This window comes from Rosa rugosa, chromosome 1, assembly GCF_958449725.1.
Source record: "Rosa rugosa chromosome 1, drRosRugo1.1, whole genome shotgun sequence".
NCBI classification, from domain to species: Eukaryota; Viridiplantae; Streptophyta; class Magnoliopsida; order Rosales; family Rosaceae; genus Rosa; species Rosa rugosa.
The window spans coordinates 49,315,930-49,334,504 of record NC_084820.1 but is presented as its reverse complement, the minus strand read 5'-3'; the positions used below and the strand labels follow the sequence as shown (position 1 = coordinate 49,334,504).

At 38.9% G+C, this 18,575-nt stretch overlaps 2 protein-coding genes across 3 annotated transcripts; one reads left to right on the top strand and one right to left on the bottom strand.

Moving 5' to 3' along the window:
- Nucleotides 1-833: 833 nt before the first annotated feature.
- Nucleotides 834-3,423, top strand: LOC133739952 (probable inactive nicotinamidase At3g16190). 2 transcript variants are annotated; one of them, XM_062167779.1, is made up of 5 exons: nucleotides 834-969; nucleotides 1,054-1,167; nucleotides 1,463-1,697; nucleotides 1,784-1,900; nucleotides 3,019-3,423. In XM_062167779.1, the coding sequence occupies exons 1-5, from the start codon at nucleotides 922-924 to the stop codon at nucleotides 3,090-3,092; spliced, it is 588 nt and encodes a 195-aa protein (XP_062023763.1). In that variant the 5' UTR covers nucleotides 834-921; the 3' UTR covers nucleotides 3,093-3,423. The 2 variants fall into 2 exon arrangements, with proteins under 2 accessions (XP_062023763.1, XP_062023770.1); XM_062167786.1 differs by having other exon boundaries at nucleotides 873-969; nucleotides 1,058-1,167.
- Nucleotides 3,424-4,692: 1,269 nt separating this feature from the next.
- Nucleotides 4,693-11,163, bottom strand: LOC133739946 (AUGMIN subunit 4). The gene is made up of 14 exons (XM_062167769.1): nucleotides 11,033-11,163; nucleotides 8,850-9,081; nucleotides 8,697-8,744; nucleotides 8,481-8,606; nucleotides 7,676-8,020; nucleotides 7,404-7,503; nucleotides 6,978-7,023; nucleotides 6,420-6,513; nucleotides 6,247-6,318; nucleotides 6,054-6,112; nucleotides 5,793-5,861; nucleotides 5,665-5,716; nucleotides 5,121-5,198; nucleotides 4,693-5,048 (listed from the first exon to the last, which is right to left on the bottom strand). The coding sequence occupies exons 2-14, from the start codon at nucleotides 8,979-8,981 to the stop codon at nucleotides 4,971-4,973; spliced, it is 1,299 nt and encodes a 432-aa protein (XP_062023753.1). The 5' UTR covers nucleotides 8,982-9,081; nucleotides 11,033-11,163; the 3' UTR covers nucleotides 4,693-4,970.
- Between the last annotated feature and the right edge of the window lie 7,412 nt (nucleotides 11,164-18,575).

Sequence of the window (18,575 nt, the reverse complement as noted above, 5' to 3'; positions counted from 1 at the left end):
GTTTACATCAAAGTACATAACTAATGAGTATTTACATGGACATCCACATAGATAATAATATTTACAACATCATAATGGTTTTGATTTTTTTGGAGCACCTTCCAAATGTCTTGACAAGTTTTAAACCTCATGGTGCAACGAAAATTGAATAGCGACAAGTCAAACTAACAAAATCACAACTAGCAAGGTGCGCTAATCTATTTGCAGCACCATTTGCTTACGATGAATATGGCGGAATTGGAAATAAATCATAGAATATACATACCTTCTACAATCATCAACAATTCGGCCAACGTCCGAATAGTTGTCCACATCCCTATTAAGAGCATTAACTAACGTAGCACAATCAGATAAAGCTATTGTATGCATGTCATATGTTATCGTACTTTAAAATTTCACTTTTTTTGTTTGTTTAATTATGAATTGCTCGGTTTTTTTGTTTTGTTTATATTTTAGTTGACAATTATTACTTTCATGGATCAAACAATGAGCAATTCATTTCTAAAGCTTTCTTAGTTGCCTTCTAAAAAAACGACATGATTTTAAAGTGCCATTTTCCACAAAAAGCATGTGTCATATAGTAAGCAAATTTACGTCCATTCTTCATGTTTCACAAGTGCCAAACCAAAACATAAATCTCAAACAGTTTTCTATTTCAAATATGTGGCTCCTAATGTCATATCTAGAGATTTTGGGCCCGAACTCATTCTATATTCTCTCAAATTGAAAATTGAAAATTTGATGATTGACCTCTCCCACCAAGGTAAAAATTGAGGCGTTGGAAAAAAAAAAAAAATGTCTCTAGCCCAAATACCTTTACGGGCCTTTGCCCACTAAGATTCTTCAAACAGTGCCGAAGCTATATGAAGGCATGAAGGAAAACGCTGCCAAAAACTTATAGTCCTTCTGAGAGACTGAAACATGGGAGACAGATGGAAGCACACAGCTCTCCTCGTCGTTGACATGCAGGTTTCTCTCCCTCTCAAACTTTTAGTTTCTGATTTCTCTTCAACTTAAACGAATATGGTTTCATAAGTTGTTTTGTTTTCGTAGAAAGATTTTATAGATAGGGATGGTCCTATGCTAGTGAAAGGAGGCAAGGCCATAGTCCCAAATGTAATAGATGCAGTTCAAATGGCTAGGCAGCGTGGCATTCTCGTAGTTTGGGTACGTAAAGCAATCTTTCCTGCTCCCCTTTTCGTATTCTTTGCTGAATTTCTACTTTACCATACTAGCACAATGAAAGAACAATACCCAGAAGTTTTTATACTAAGTAGAGCTTTTCCTCTTCAGATTATTATTGCCACTTACATAAAAGCACGCTCTTTATAGTTGAAAATGGACTTGACCAATTGAAATTGAGAAAAAGAGTGTATTTTGACTCTTATTGGGGCTAGTTGCGTTATTTTCACTTAAATTTACAGTTGAAAATGGACTTGAGCAATTGCTGAATTGGGTTTAGGTTGTGCGTGAACATGATCCATTAGGGAGAGATGTTGAGCTATTTCGCCGGCATTTGTATTCTGCTGGGAAAGAGGGGCCAACGGTTAAGGGTCAGATAGGTGCTGAACTTGTTGATGGGCTTGTGATTGAAGAAGGGGACTATAAATTAGTCAAGACCCGGTTTAGTGCATTCTTTGCTACACACCTTGATTCCTATCTTAAGAGTAATGGAGTTGACAGTTTGGTTGTCATTGGTAAGTAAAGCATCCAAACTTACCAATGAGGTGTTTGGTGTTTTTGGTATTATATGAGGCGGTAATCTGCTGATCTTTTTATTTAGGTGTTCAGACTCCAAACTGCATTAGGCAGACTGTGTTTGATGGTGTAGCTTTGGATTACAAATCTATTACAGTTATTGTTGATGCCACAGCTGCTGCTACAGCTGACGTACATGCTGGTATGTGCTTTCTGTATTTTCTGAGTGTAATTTTTGTGCTGTATTTCCAATAATTTATGCTTCACTGCTTTGGTAATCATCTCAATAGGATCGTCCCTTCAAAATTTGATAATTAAAAATTTGGTGATGAAATGGCAATCGTCTTGAGATATTCAATGCTATATGGTTCTGAAGTTGATTTGGATCACATTGATAAACATAGCATCATAGATCGGAAAGTGAGTATAAGAATATGCTGACTCATATCCTTTATATGATAACGGCTAATTTAGATTGCTGATACAGTATCAATCCTTAATGGGATTTGGTATATAGATTGAATCTGTTGTTATTCATCATTCTGCATGTAAATGCCTTATGTAGCCCTTTCTTGATTCGCAGTTTGCAGTGTGTTAGGGTTCAGAACTAAATATTAACAGAAAGGAAAAGTAGAGAACTTGGAGTACCAGGACATGATTCCAGCAATGTTATACTCCTGTCTGGCCTCCTTAGCTTAGTACTGAACTGAATCTGTTGAGATATTTTGCTGGTATTCTATATTGCTATTTGAGCTAGTCATGCTAATTCAAAACAAAGTCTGAAAAGAGCTGAACAGTATTGAACAAGACATCATTAATCTCTGCAACTCAGGAGATCAGAGCTCTTTTTGGAAGATACTTATGATTTTCATACTTCCTATAACATGTGTAATCTAGCAGAGTAGCAGGATAGAAAACAAGTACCTATCTTATGAAATATCTTAAATCAAATAGAAAGCATGAATAACTAGATGGATACATGCTATCTTTTGTTTATTATTCGAGCCAAGGACAAGCATTTAACAGGATTTTGGTTGATTTAAATGGGATTATTGAAACATTTCTTCCACGATTAAATTTTCTTGAAGAAATCTCATGCTGTCTGATGAGGCTAATGTGGCTATCATCACCAGAATATGCTGTATTTCTGGTTAGACTCATTTTTCTTACATGTTAGTGTGAGTGTGTTTGTATCCAACCCTCCAGCATGTTCTGGGGAGCAGTTTTATCAGTCATACTAACTTCGAAGTATTCAGTTTTGTCTTTGAATTGAATTGTCTAATGATTCCATGACTGACATTTCCCAATTCTCTGAACCAGCCAATATATTTGACATGAAGAACGTTGGAGTTGCAACACCAACCTTTCAAGAATGGTCTGAATCGGGCGCTTGATCCTCAATCTGGTAACCGTTACATATCCTTGATTGTTGCAATAATATGGTCCTGTATAGGGGACGCAACCTGTCTACGATCCTGTGTGCGGCTTAGTAGTGTGTGAACAGAACACGTAGCCAAAGCGGAACTCAATATTCAACCAACCTATGATCCATTTATATGTGTAGACCAATGAAATAGCTGCTTCCTTCCTTTAGTTTGATTGTATATTATGCATAACATTTCAATAAAACCAGTTTATAATTTAGATATACACTGGCTTTGATGTAAGGAAAAACAACAGAAGGAAATAAATAAGTCTGCTGGCTGTGCAAGCAATGTTTGGACATACTTTAGTTTGCTGAAGTACTTGTACAGATTCCATTTTCTGTTCATGTTGCTGATGCGTAACATATGATCACTTTGAGCTTTTCTAGCTCCATGGCAATATTTCATTCTTTCTATAGAAAAGGAAAAAGGCAGCATATCTGTCTATTTATATTGTCTTTAAATCATACCTATAGTTTCATCTGTTACATCATATATACTGATTACAATGCAGAATAATGAATCTTAGTCACTTAAGCAGTGTCCTCTTACTAACGCTCAAACTGTTGGTCAAGATTATTGATCAGTGAAATTATATCTAGATGTATGATGAGTTGGATGCTTACTATGTCTAGCTTAGACATTTAGCATGTGGACTTTGTAGGAAAATGTCATGTTTGGTTGGGCATGAAGCAGATTATCATGGGAGATGTACTCAATAGAGCGACATGACATATTTCATCAGGTCTCCAATATTGTAGCAATATATGCTTTTAAGATAAAGGATTCATGTCAAAATGATGGGAGATGCAATTAAGACATATACTCAATAGAGTGGCTGGGTGGCATGACATATTTCATCAGGTCTCCATTGTAGCAATGTAATCCTCTAAGATAATGTTTCATGTCAAAATGATCTTGCTTGATGCTCAATTCATGCTCGATTAGTAAGTCGGGAAATGATCTTGTTTGATGCTCAATGCATGCTCGACTAGTAAGTCGGGATTAACCACGACTGTGATTTTGACCAAGTGTCACCCCATTTTGACCTGGAGACTTTGTCTTTAAACTCGGGGTGATATTTACTAGAAGCATAGTGACTAACAGGTTGACACACGCTTGCTCGGTATGCTTTACATACTTCCCAATCTCATAATTGGTTACTATCTTACGGAGCATGCCACCAATCTCATCTCACAATCTAGACAATTTGTAGGTCTCCTTAAAATGAATCAAATCGGAACTTAAGATGGAACAGTTGATTATATAAATGTTGTCAACAATGTAACCTACAAGTAAAGCTTGTGTCAGTTGTGTGGTCAGAGATCCTGAACAAGAAATGAGCTAAACGTCCCACAAGTCCATCCCAAATCCATAAATCACTGGAACTAAATCTGGATGTTGGAAATGACAATACTTCAAGAGGAAAAAGAGAGTTGGGTTCCTAGTAATCCCAACAAGGGGCGTTGCGACATGTATATTTGGCTAGTACGAGTTTGTAGTTGGATTTACGGACATGTGTTGAGCAAGCACTAGCCAGCTTGATTTCCTTTACACAAATACACAATGCTGAGCCATTTCAAAAGCATAACTCTTCCATTCAAAAGTATAACTCTTCAACAGATGCATTCACAAGTCATTACACAATGCGTCTCTGCAACTATTTTACTTGGTAAAATGAAGTTTTTGATACAGACAGAATTGTACATACGATTGGTCAGATTGGAAGCCAATTTCCATTCCTGTTTACATGCAACAAAACAATCACTAAGCAGGTGATGAATTGATTGGGCGACTACAGAAAAATAGGATAACTCAGCTCACAACACCAAACAGAAACAAGAGAGACTATGCATTTGTGTGATCAGGGAGACGTTTTAGGTCCATTTCAACTTGGTGGATCGTCCATTGCATATTTTCCAATTTCTGAAAGGGAGTATTGATAATGTTTAGAGTTTAGCCCAAAAAGTAGTGGACATCAACAAGTGTTGTTATTACCTTTACAATATCGTGGTACTGCCTTGCAATTGTATCGAAGTGAGGATCAACACCCTGATACTCTCGAAGACGAGTAACCTGATTGGAAAAGAGGACTAGTAAAATTAATAATATGAAACGCAGCAGGAGATGTGCAGTCAAAAGTAACAAAAAATGATCATGTATTAAGTTAAATGATCACATATTAATTGGACACATGTAATCAGGAACAAATGACTCGGGCATATCTTGACTACACATTAGCAGCTGGGGAATATTCCTGAATATCAGCTTGTGAATGGGCATAGTGTTTATAATGCAGATTATTAAGTATAGTTCCAGATATCTATGATATAGAAATACAAGGGAAATTGAAAACCAGAAACAATCAGGTAAGAAACTAACTAAAAAAGAATGCCCAGAAACAGAAGTACTAGGCCTACAATAGTGCTAGAAGCCGGGGAGATTGATAAAGTCATTTCCAATGTCTCAGTGTTGGCACATAAAAATTACAACTCATGAGAAATCACATTAAATAAAACAGATAGGAATTAGAATAACATACCGCTTTATTATAAGCCATAGAAGCTTCTTCTGTAGCTTCAAGAAGATATTTCCTACAAATGAGTTCAAATGATTAGAATATCCTTCAACCTGTAAGTTGCTATTATTTTAAAGAATCATCAATAATACCTTATTTTATGAAGGGCTGGTATTGACTCGTTAGTATAAGTTTCAAGAAGGAGAACATTCTCCAGAACCCTGAAATAAAATGGGGAATATTATAATTAAGCAACCATACTAGAATGACCAGCATAAATACAGTTAGTGGTGTCTAGTGAACTTTCTTTGTATAAGAAGACCGCAAACAAAATATTTCACATATATCGCATATTCAACAACACTAATGTCACAAAAAAAAAAAACAATTAAAAGACAGACCAGGCAACGAACCTCAATTTTGCACTCATGGTCTCACACCTTTTGCACAGCCATGTTTTTTGCAGATCTTCCTATCAACATTACATACAACAAATGTTCAAGAAGGCTTATCATCATGGGAAACAGATAGAGATTATAAGGAAAAGTCTTTGAAGGTGCATCAACAAATTTTGTTCCTGAAAATGTACGAAACATAGGTGCTTACATATTTATGTTGATGCTGCAACTTCAAATCTTTGACCAGCTTAATAAGCACTGCCAGTATCTGCTCTAAGACCTGGTTTGTTCAAAAGGGGTTTTACGTCACATATCCTCACAAAAGGAATGTATCCAGTATGAAAGAGCAAGAACACAAACATCAATTATACATTCCCATACGTTATAATATTCAGCAAATTTTCTATCTGCAGAATATAGATCGTCTTGAAGAGCTGCTTCATCCCTTTCCATCTCCTCAATTATTAACTTTACCCTGATAAAATAATGAGAAAATACAACACATTGAAGATCACAATGTTATTGAAATATTTAAGAACAGTGGTTTTGAACATTTTGGATTCACCAGAAGCAAAGGTGACATTGCAGTTAAGAAAAGTACAAAAAACATTGGAAAGGTCTTGTCGCGCATAGATTTTGCAACCACTAGCTTAATAGTGTGAAACATGAGTCCGCCAAGGACCTTCTGAATGAAACCTAACGATTTTCTTAAAATGAAACAAAAAAGAGAAAGAAGTGACTTGTGTAGCCATTGAGTTCATAACACGTTCTAAATTCTTCTCCAATTATGAGTTTATGACTACTCATGTTGGCTACTAGCCAATGTAACAGCCTTTTTTTGTGTCAAATGATATTGTCAAACATCCATCAAAATTATCTCGCTCCATGTAAAAGGGACTTGTTATAAAATAAAAATTGCATTAGAAGAGTAACTCGAACCTTTCTGGAAGACGAGCATTTAGATTTTGATGTCCAGATGATGAGTCTGCAGCAAGAAAGCATTGGTATTACTTATGCTGATAACCTTTATGCTTGTAAGTATATAATTATTTACATAGTGCATCATCCAGTTATGAAGTCCATGTTTAGTGTATTAAGTTTCCAGGATATTTGCAAACTTATTCATCCTCATGGCCCCTATCGGAAAGAGAAACCAAATGGGCATCTCTCCCGCAACAAATATTAAGCAAACTAGAAATGACTCCATCAAATCATCAATAGTTTGACACAAATGATGATTTGACTTTTACACAAAATGATTAAGCTGTGAGAAGTAGACATCATCAGATTGAGCTGGATATCGGTTTTGTTTATGCATGGGTTGGAACTTGGAAGAGAGGAATAGAGAGAAAGAGAGAATTGTACCAGTGTCATCCATTATAACTGCATCAGCTAGCTTGTCACATTTAGCTTGCAAACGAGCCTCAATCTCACGTGAAAGAGACACCTGATATTCTGTCATATCCTGCAGTTGGAGCATCACTAATGTATCTCAAATACTCAGGTAATAAGAGAGCCTAACAAATATTAGATCTTCATAATTAACAGATTTTATACAGAAAATAAACATAATAACACATAAAATAAATAAATCAAATATAACTGTTTTTAGGTCAAAACCAGAATGAACATTGTACCGGGGAGAATGGTGTTTGCTGCAGCTGTGTTTGCCATAGATAAGCAGGTGTAATTCCAAGAAAACAATTGGGAACACCACCAACTCCAGGTTCCACAACATCAGAAGCACCAAGTGAAAGATTGTTGTTTGCTGCACTACTGGTGCCAGTTGCAGTAGTATAGCTTGTCGAGTTGGAACTTGAGCTGATTGTACCAGTGCTAGTACTATCAAGGGAAGTCCGTGACAATACACTGCATTTCTCAATTTCTTCCTCATGGATTTCACCATCTTTAGAGATCAGAGGAAGCCTCAACCTTTGAGCTGCTTCTGCAACGATCATGCGATGCTCTAATGTCTCATACAGCTAATAAAGACACGAAAAAATCCCACTCTGATCAGTTTTAGACTACCCAAATGGCTCACACATACAATAGAGTACTAAGGCACATTTGAGCATGGATGCAGATTGAATGATCCTGTTGTCCATTGTCATCTCATAGTAACTTAAATTTTGCTTAGCCAATTTCATTTTAGATGATGTTCTCCCCCCCGCCCCCCACTATTTTGTACTAAAAATTGAACTAGTAGAAGGAAACCATCCAGTTCCGATCCAAAGAAAACCGCACGCACACTTTGATTGTACACACTAAATATCGCAGTTAGGAGTCCCAGCAAGGTAAGTTTACATACATTACAGAAATGAAGTTCCATTGTGAGTGTCATCTCATATTTAATGCAAGATCATGACTTGATTGACATTTGACACCACATGATGTGAAATGCATTTCAAACCAAATAACCTACAAATTTCAAAAAGCTCGAACCTGTGGAGAGTTGTTCAAGCCCAATTGCTGATACACACCCTGCACATCTCGACTTCCTCCAAGGTTAGCCATCGAAACCGCTTGCTGGTACTCTTCCACCATTGCCATTGCCTCGCTGTACAGTGCCTACATCAAAATTCACACTCTTTACAAAAACCCTATTTGCCAAAACCAAACTTCAAATTACTCCAAAACCCCAAATTGAATCAAAATTACCATTGCTTCCAAGTATCGCAGTCTTTCCTTGGACATTTCCTCCCTTGCCTGCAGCAAACAACATCCAACAATTTGGGTTTCACGGTGCTCGATTCTGTACTTAAAGCATTGATTTTTACAGTGCGCAGTAAATATGGAGAGGGAGGAGATTACCAGTTGGAGGTCGTAGAAGGCGGATTTAGAGACGAGGGAACCATCGGGAGCCAAGCAGTGGCGCTCCAACTGATCAATGACTTGGGTCAAATCGGCCGGCAAGTTTTGGCCTTGTTGAACTCCCTTCACCATTTCCTGCTTTGATTCAAACCGCTCTCTGGTTTTACTCTCTTCCACCAGCAATAAAGACGCAGTCACAAGCACAGCAGAAATTTCAAAATCTTAGGCCGGTCTTTGCTTCCATTACCAGCAAAAGGTTAATATAATTTTATTTAAATAAAAAACTTTATTTTACTTAAAATAAAGGGAAAATTTCATGAATGGTACCCAAAGTAAGGCTCACTATGCATTTCGGTACACCAAGTTCCAAAACATAAACTTTGGTACATGAGGTTTCAAAACCGACCCAATATATGTACACGACGTCAATGACTCCGTCAGTCCGCATGCCATTACGCACATAGTGAAGGGCAAAATTGGTTTTTCATTTCTCAACGAGTTTCCTCTCTCTCCTCAGGCTCCTCTCTTTCCTTCTAGACGACTCTGCTACCCCTAACCGTAGCAGTGGCCTCCGACGAGAAGTACGGATTCAAGAGGCCTATGCCTTTTGTCATCACTTGAAGAATCAGAAGCACCAGATTCTGATCTAGAATCATGACCCCTATGCCTTTTGTGGCTTCGCTTCTTCCTCTTCTTATCTCCTTCATAGCCACTCTCATATCCATCACTGCTGTCATCACTTGACCTTGAGGAATATCTCTCTGGCTTCCGCCTGGATCTCTTTTCCTCTTTTTTGTTGTCACCGATCACCGCCACCGATCACCACGCCTCTACACCGCCTTTCGCAACCTTCGATTACAGCCCCTATTCCCAATCCTACCCTCCATCACCGTCGAATTTTTCACCAGAGCTCGACCTCGACAACCAAGGGAGCCATGGGGGCCTTGTTTCTGGTCTAAGACCCGAAATCCGCACCCGTTTTTGAGATTCTTCCGAAGGAAAAGCTTAATGCTGATGGGGTTGATCTACATTCTTTCTTTGGTCTTGTTATCAATGTTAGAAGTGCGAAATTGGGGGAGGCAGAGAGTGTTTTGGCCTAAGAGAGATCTGGGTGTGTTAGTGATGATAACAATGTTGGGAAATTGTGGCAGGCAGATAGTGTGGGGGTTGGCTCAAAGGAAATCAGATGTGGTGATGGGTATAATCTTCATCTGTTATGTTTATCATGTCTCCCCAAGAGTTGGAAGCTACCGTAGAAGGAAGGGGGGGAGGGAGAAAAAAAAAAGCTGCTTGTTCTTGATCTTATTAATTTATAGTGTAGCTTTGCTTATCTCTTTGATTTCTTGTTGAAGAATTTTGCTTCAGGTATAGAGCATATTGCAGGAGATTTGTTTGTAAGGTTTCTGAAAGGAGCTGCCATTTTCATGAAGTGGGTTCTTCTCCTTTTAAATGACATTCATTGCCTGAAGATTCTAAAGATCTGCTATGAGGCCTTGCCAGACCATGGGAAAATGATGGCAGTGGTTATTCCAGAATCCCTCTTTCTGCTAAATGCTTGTTTCAGTTTGATTTGTTTCTGATGATCAGCACTACAAGTGAAAGGGAGAGGACAGAGAGAGAATTCAAATGTTTGGCAAAACAAGCAGGGTTTTACACCATTCGAGTGGCATAATCTGCATTTATTTTTTCAGTGGTGGTGCTTTTCAAGAGCATGTATTATCTGCCTGTAGCATGGTTCATACACTCTAGAAGAGATCTTACTGCTTTGTTTGAAGCCGGGAAAGAGTGAGATGAGATGTCTGTACTCTAATGCCACCTCCGACTCCTACTAACATACAAGAATTAAGAATGAGAAGAAATGTTTAGTTTTATGATGTTGATCTTAAAAAAAAAATAATAATAATAAAAAATAAAAAGGTGCCCAGAATAAGAGAAGAGAGAGAGCTGGGTGCTCAGAGTAAAACAATTGAAGAGACCGTTTTACCCTTTGAAATACGACAGCTGGCACGAAACTAACGGCGTCATTGACGTCATGTATGTATATTAGGTCGGTTTTGAAACCTCAGGTACCAAAGTTTATGTTTTGGAACTTGATGTACTGAAATGCATAGTGGACCTTACTTCGGGTACTATTCATGAAATTTTCCCTAAAATAAAACTTTAAAATCTCAATCTTGCTCTACCTTGGCAAGTTCTACGATACAATTATGTATCGATATATTCAATAGACTTAATTTGATATCGAGACAGATTGGCTGTATTCATTGGCTATCTAGTATGATGTATCGAATTGGTTAATTTGATGTGTCGGACTCGGTATATTGATGTACTGTAGATGAACTCCTCTTATTAGTGTTTTTTTTTTTTTTTTGGTATAGTGGGGCACAAGGCCCAGACGCAAGGAAGAAAACAGAAAAAAAAAAAAAAAAAAAAACTAGTCTATCTTAGAAGACATAAAGGTTCTAGGCCTAGAAATGCCATCAATATCATCCATCACAGCTTGATAGACAAAAAGAGGAATGGAAGGACATCTGCAAAGCCCCAACTCTTGATCAGTACTTCTCTTGGCTAAACCATCCGCAACCATATTCCGCTCACGATGGATATGCTGAATAGAATAAGATTCAAATGAGGTAAGCATAATCTTACAATTAGAAAGCAGAGTACCCAAGGGATGGAGATCAATGTCAGCGCTCATCATTAGGTTCAAAAGGGTAGCAGAATCTGTATCCACAGTAATATGCTTGATCTTAAGCTCAATGGCAATCTGCAAACCTGTAAACAAACCCCAAGCTTCAGCTTGAAGAACTTCACCACTACCAATGTTGTGCATAAAGCCATGATGCCAAATTCTTGAGCTGTCTCTTATGACCCCTCCAACACCAATTAAACCATTATTGGTTCGGGATCCATCCACATTTAATTTAAATTGGCCAACAGAAGGTTTTTGCCAACACAACATCTCAGTTCTACTGGTAGAGATATTCTTAGAGTTAATGTGACAAGAGCTCCATTCTCTAATGTACTGAAATATAATGGAAGTAGTATTATGAGGTCTTTGGAAGCCATCATCAAAAATATACTTGTTGCACCATTTCCAAATAAACCAACAGGTGTAAATGAACAAATGAGACCATTCAAATCCCAAAAACTTACAGTTTTTTTGCAAGAGGTTAGCTGCTATCCAACTCTTCCAGTCAAGATTGAAAGTTCTAATAATGGTAGCAGGCATTCCAATTTCCTTCCAAACAATAGTAGCCATGGGACAATCCCTGAACAAATGAATCATAGATTCAGGTTCCTCAGGGCAATGTTTACAGTTTGCGTTCACAGTACAGTGTCTTTGTGCTCGGTGAATACTAGTCAACAACCTCCCTCGAACAAAGAGCCAAGTGAAGGTTTTTAATTTTGGATGAATATTTAAGCTCCAGATACCTTTCCAAATACCACTAATAGGTTGACCATCATCAACAATGCTATTATAAGCACTTTTCACAGAAAATTTGCCATCAGGTGTGGGCTTCCATATCATCTTATCAGAAGTGCAACCAAAGTTATCAATAGGAATGCAAATAATTTTAGCTGCAACTTCAGGAGGTAAACAAGCATAAACCATTGTGATATCCCAATCATAGCCATTCCAGAAGTCCTGAACTAGTAAGTTGGGATCCACCATTGTACGATCAATAGCCAGATGAGCCAAAATTCCTTGAGGGGACCAATGGTCAGTCCAAAATCGAGCAGTGCCACCATCACCAATTCTCCATATAATTCCTTGTCTTAATAGAGTAGCACCAGAGCAAATACTACGCCAAGTAGTAGAGCACTTATCAGGAAGTTTGTAGAGATTGCTAATCAAACTAACATGTTTCAAATACTTAGCTTTGTACAAATTGCACCAGAGACCATCATCATTTTGTAGAATTCTCCAACTAACCTTAGCCAACATGGCTTTATTCATATCAGCTGTCCGCTTAATGCCCAAGCCACCCCTATTTTTTACAAACATTGTCCCAATTTACCAAATGTATTTTCCTTTTGTCATCACTATCACCCCAAAGAAAATCCCTGTTGAGTTTATCTAAAGCATCACAAGTAGATAAGGGGAACTTAGCTGTCTGCATAGTGTAAATAGGTATAGAAGCAGTCACAGAATTAATTAGAGTGAGTCTACCAGCCATGCTCAGAGTTTTACTTTTCCATCCACAGAGCCTACTATGAACCTTGTCAATCATTTCAGAGTAAGTGTGTTTAGTAACTCGAGAATGCAAAAGAGGCACACCAAGATACTTACCAAGATCCTTCGTGAGAGGTGAGCCACAAATACCACTTATAGCTCTGGCAAGGTTAGTCCTAACATTAGGGGAGCAGTAAATTTTGGATCTCAAAATTCACAGACTAACCAGAGATACTACAAAACAAATCCATGCATTTTTTTAGGACTCTCGCTTGGTTGGTAGAAGCTTCAGCAAACAGGATCAAGTCATCAGCAAAAAACAAGTGTGACACCAGTGGACCAGATTAAGAGGATTTTATTGGTTTCCATTGTCCAATTTCAATCGCCGATTGAATGAGATGGGAGAGCTTTTCCATGCAAAGTACAAAAATGTAAGGGGATAACGGATCCCCTTGTCTAATTCCTCTTCCAGCAGTAAATTTGTCAGACAAATCACCGTTAAGGATTACTTGAAAACTAGTTGAAGTGACACAATGCATTATAAGTTTAATAAGAATAGGAGGAAGCTGAAGTTCATAAAGTACCTGATGGATAAAGCTCCAACTCAACTTGTCATAGGCTCTGGATAAGTCAATTTTCCAAACTATGAAGCCTCTTTTCCCCTTTGTATTCTTACACTTATGTAGAATCTCCTGTGTAATCATGACATTGTCTGATATGTGTCTTCCAGGAACAAAGCTCACTTGGTTCAGACTGATCCACTGTTGTAAGAACGGACGAATACGAGCAACAATGATCTTGGTAATTACCTTGTACATCGTACAACATAGGCTAATTGGCCTGAAGAGATGCATATATTTAGGTCCTTGAACTTTAATTAGGAACCAAAGTGATCAAAGTGTGATTTAGACCCTCTGGAATCTGACCTTGAAGAAAGGCATTAGTAACTAAGTTAATGATTTCCACTTTGCAAAGATCCCAATGGTTTTGAAAGAAAGCTGCAGGAAAGCCATCGAAACCAGGGGCTTTCAGACCTCCGATAAAGAATAAAGCAGATCTTATTTCTTGGAGATTAACAGGAGCCACTAGATTCTCACTGCAATTGGTATCAACTGTAGGAAAAAGATTAGGAATATTGAATCTCATATCAGGACTTTCTTCATAAGCAAATAGCATCTGGAAAAAGCATTTTGCAATATTTTTCATGTCTTCAGGATTTTCACACCAACCACCACTATCATCAAAAAGGCCATCGATTTTATTTTTCCTTCTCCTGACCATAGTGGTAATGTGAAAATATTTTGTGTTTCTATCACATCTTGAATCCACTTGTCTCTTGACTTTTGCTTCCATAGCAGAGCTTCTTGGTCCCTGACCAATTCATACTGTTTAATAAGCTTTTTCTCAAGGTTGAGCAGGAAAGGGTTGTCATGAACACATAGCTTCTTCTGAATGCCCGCAATTCTAGCAAGGAGTCTTCTCTTCTTTTTGAAGATATCCCCAAAGATGTCTTTATTCCATGTATTTAACTCAGAAGCAAGAAGATTAGTTTTGTCTAGCAGATTACCAATAGCATTATTCCAAGCAGTAGTCACAAAACCCTTGTATTCCTCATGTTGCATGGAATGAAAACGGAAAGGAGGGTTAATTCTACAATTCTGGACATGTGGTTGAAGTCTCAGCAATAATGGGCAATGGTCAGACTTCGTTTTGGCAAGATGGATAACTCTAGCTTCAGCAAATAGCAGCCTCCAATCACTGGTACAGAAACCCCGATCCAATCTTTCTTTAATTCTTCCACTTGACCAGGTAAAATTAACACCTTGATATCCAAGATCAATCATAGCCTCACTTTGCACCCAATCTCTTAGACCTCCAAATTTACCTGCATAAGATCCGCCATTTTTATCAGCATAAGCAACAAGTTCATTAAAATCACCTACAATCATCCAGGGGAGTTGAGTAGAATTTGACATCGCAGTAAGATAGTTCCACAATCTTTGTCTAGTGCTAGGATAGGACAGGGGCTAGCATAAAGACCGGTGAGTAACCAATCACCTATGCCATTCCCAGAAACTTTCACAGTGATAGATTGAGAATTAGAGTCAATCTTTTGGAGCTGAACTTTATTTTTATTCCACAAGATCCAGATACCACCTGAAAATCCAGTTGCTTCTTCAACTACAAAGTCAGTAAAACCAATGCTCATGATGTCTCTTAGCTTTAGAAAATTGAATTCTAGGTTCGCAGATAATTAAAAGATCAACATCATGCATCTTAACAAGGTCCACAATTGCAGACCTAAAATCACCACCTCCAGCACCTCTAGTATTCCAAAAGAGAATTTTATCCATTAATCAGAGGAAAGCAAAGAGGTTTAACAACCCAAAGTTAAGCAACAATCATATCCTCTCCAATTGGAGAGGACATGTTGGACTCCAAATAAGCCAAGTTTGTCACAGTGTGCTGTAAATCAGCATTGCCATCAACAGAATTCTGCATATCATTCAAACCCACATGGTTCTGATGATCAATCTCACCACTTATAACTGCACATCCAACCCCATTTTATACTTTTGACGCCAGCACTTCCTCAGGAGGTGCATTACCAAGAGTAGCAATAAAATTCGTGGCTGGGAGTTTTAGATCACTATCAGATAAAGAGTTACCTCCAGGGGTACCACCCTTAAAGACACCATTCATAAAGGAGAAAGAAGCCAGATTCTTAGAAGCATCAAATTCAAAAGGCTTGTTTCCCTTCACATCACCCTTTTTTGATTTTGATGTGGATGCATCACTGACAGTAATATTGTCATTATTGAAATTTCTTTGAGAGGTAACCTAGTTTTCGACAAACCTTTCCTGGCATTCATAGGGGAGCTGGGCACAACACTCTTGCCTTTCAATTTTGATTCCTTAGCTGCTAACTTTGCAGCCTTATCCTGCACCTGCTTCCACACTTTAACAATTTTAGGTTCACTTGCACTATCAACAGAGCCAAAAATAGGCTTAGACACAGGGGTGGCCTTTTCAGCAGTGTCACTTTTCTCTTCAATATCCTCAGTTTGCAAGGGTGCAAATCTCGAACCCTTTTCCTTTTGCAGAGGCTTGATTAGCATTGTTCCCTTTCCTGTTCTTGTAATTCATGATCATCCAAGGTCCCATCTTAGGATTTACAGATTTCTTTTCATTTTCTCCAGGCATTGTATTTGGAGAAACTTCATTAGCAAGCTTATCAGAAACACTGGCCTTCATCTCAACATCATTTTGTTTCTGATAGCAAGTATTAGTAGCATCCATAGCATTGCTAGGCATAGTTTGTTGTGTAGGACTAGAATTCTCAGTAGCAGGTTCAGTAGAAGCATAAGGACATTGATCCTTTACATGTCCGTAAACCCCACAATTGAAACATATTGTTGAAATCCCTTCATAAACAACACCATAAGGTTTACCACCCATCTCAACATACGGTTTTAGCGGTTCATTCAAGTTAATCTCAACACAGATCCTACAAAATTTACCACGAGCTTGTGCAAGAGTGTGTTGATCAACTTTAACAACTCGGCCAAGCATACTACCAATGATCTCCATTGTGTACTGTTTGAAGTATTTCACAGGCAAGCCATTTATTAGGACCCAAACAGCCATGCGTTTAATTTGTTCTTCATCAGGGTCAAAATCAGGTCGCCATTTTTGAACCACAAGTGTTTGGCCAGCAATAATCCATGGTCCGTTGCACAAAGCATAATCCATATCTTCACATAGTTGAAATTTCACAATAAAGAAAGAATTGGGCAAATCCACAAGCTGCCATCTACCTTTCAAGGTCCATTTCCGAGTCAAAGCCTTCCTCATGAATTCGTAAGCATCATCCAATTCAGGTCGACCCATAAGTTTGATAATCATCTCACAATTCCAATCCAAATCAAGTTCCGCCTCAACTCTGTCAGAGAATGTGAGATTAGGCCCAAATTGACCATCAGAGATAGTGTAATCTTTCTCACATAGAGTGAAATCTTCCATCATCACAGTGGAAAGACGACCCATGGGTTGAAGAACCGAGCTCGCATAGCTCATCGGCGTCTTAGCAGTGATCGGACTCAGCAAAGGATCTTCCATTTCAGTCTGAACATTTTGGATCTAGGTAGATGATGAATCCTCATATCGCGTGCGCTTATATTGCTTAATCGCCGGCAAGGCCTCCCCGCGCGTCGCTCCCCGAAGGAACGGCGGAGAAACGGAACACTGAGCTTGCCGTCGTCTCGAAGACGGTGACGTAACAGTGGTAGTGGGTGGTTGCGGTGGGTTGGTTGGGTAACGAAAAGCCAAGAGAAGCTCAGTACCAGGTGCGCGTACCAGAAAGTTAATTGTCTATTTTCTTTTCCTCTTCTTATTAGTGCTTTTTCATTTTGATTTGTTGGGTGTTGGTATTATTGCATGCGTCTAGTACGTAGTATTTGGCACATATTTTTATAGAGTCATTAGATCTAAAAAGTAAAAATATTCAATGGTTCTAATGTGTAATGTATTTTTTTTTTTTTTTAAGAAAATGGCTAATACAGTTGCCCTCAAATATTAGTCATTAATAAAATTATAGAATACATGGGGAACATGATACCTAAATCCCGTATTACAACAAGTATCAGTAGAACATCCCAAAATAATATCAAGAGTCTCAACAAAATATATGTATTCTGACAAGCAGTATTTAGCAAATAGCGGTTTAACAACTACTCCATTTGCTTTACAATTATGGTAATATCGGAAAGCGATTGTTCTTGCGGAGCCATAGTTTAAAAATAATATCAGCTTTCCCACCATTATTTTCTACCATAAAATAAATCCAGTTTAGAGAACTCTCTCTAGCCCGAGCGCCGCAAGAGAGCACAAACCCACCAGATTGTTCCCTGTCCGGCGGCGGCCATGGATAGCCCCGGTTTCGGCCGCGTCGTCTGCTGCTGGCTGCCGGACGGGCACTTCAATGCCCTGGGCTGAGGTCAGGAGAAGAGGTGGTTATGGCTTGTGGTTTGGCAGCCTGGTTTTGATGGCAAACGTGGGCGGTCTTTCTGGGCGTCTGTGGTAGTTTTCTGTGCAGGGACGGTGCGATCCGGCGATGGCGAATCGTGGGCGTCTAGGAGACGGTGTGGCTTGCGGCGATCGGGGCTGGGAGCTGTATCTGCAGTGGCTTGGGGCTCGAGGCGGTGCTGGCTTGATGAAGCTAGACGGTGCGGCTCTTGGCAGGGCTGGTTCATGGCTGGGATAGTGGCAGGGTTGGCTCGTGGCGTGGCTGGTTCGTGGCGGGACTCGAGGGCGGCGCTGCACAGGCTGCTGCCGGCGTGGTGGATTGGTGGTCTGGGTTTGGCCTTGAGTTGGGCATCCTCTCTTTAGGGCTGCCCTTTGGGCTGTCACATTCAGGCTGGGGTTTTTTTTAGCCCTAAGCCTTTTCTATGTTATTTAGGTTTTTGTCTAAATTACAATAATGTTCTGTTTTCAGGGACAGTCTAAGCACTTTTGTGCATCTAGTTTTTGCATTTGGTCTGGTCTTGTCG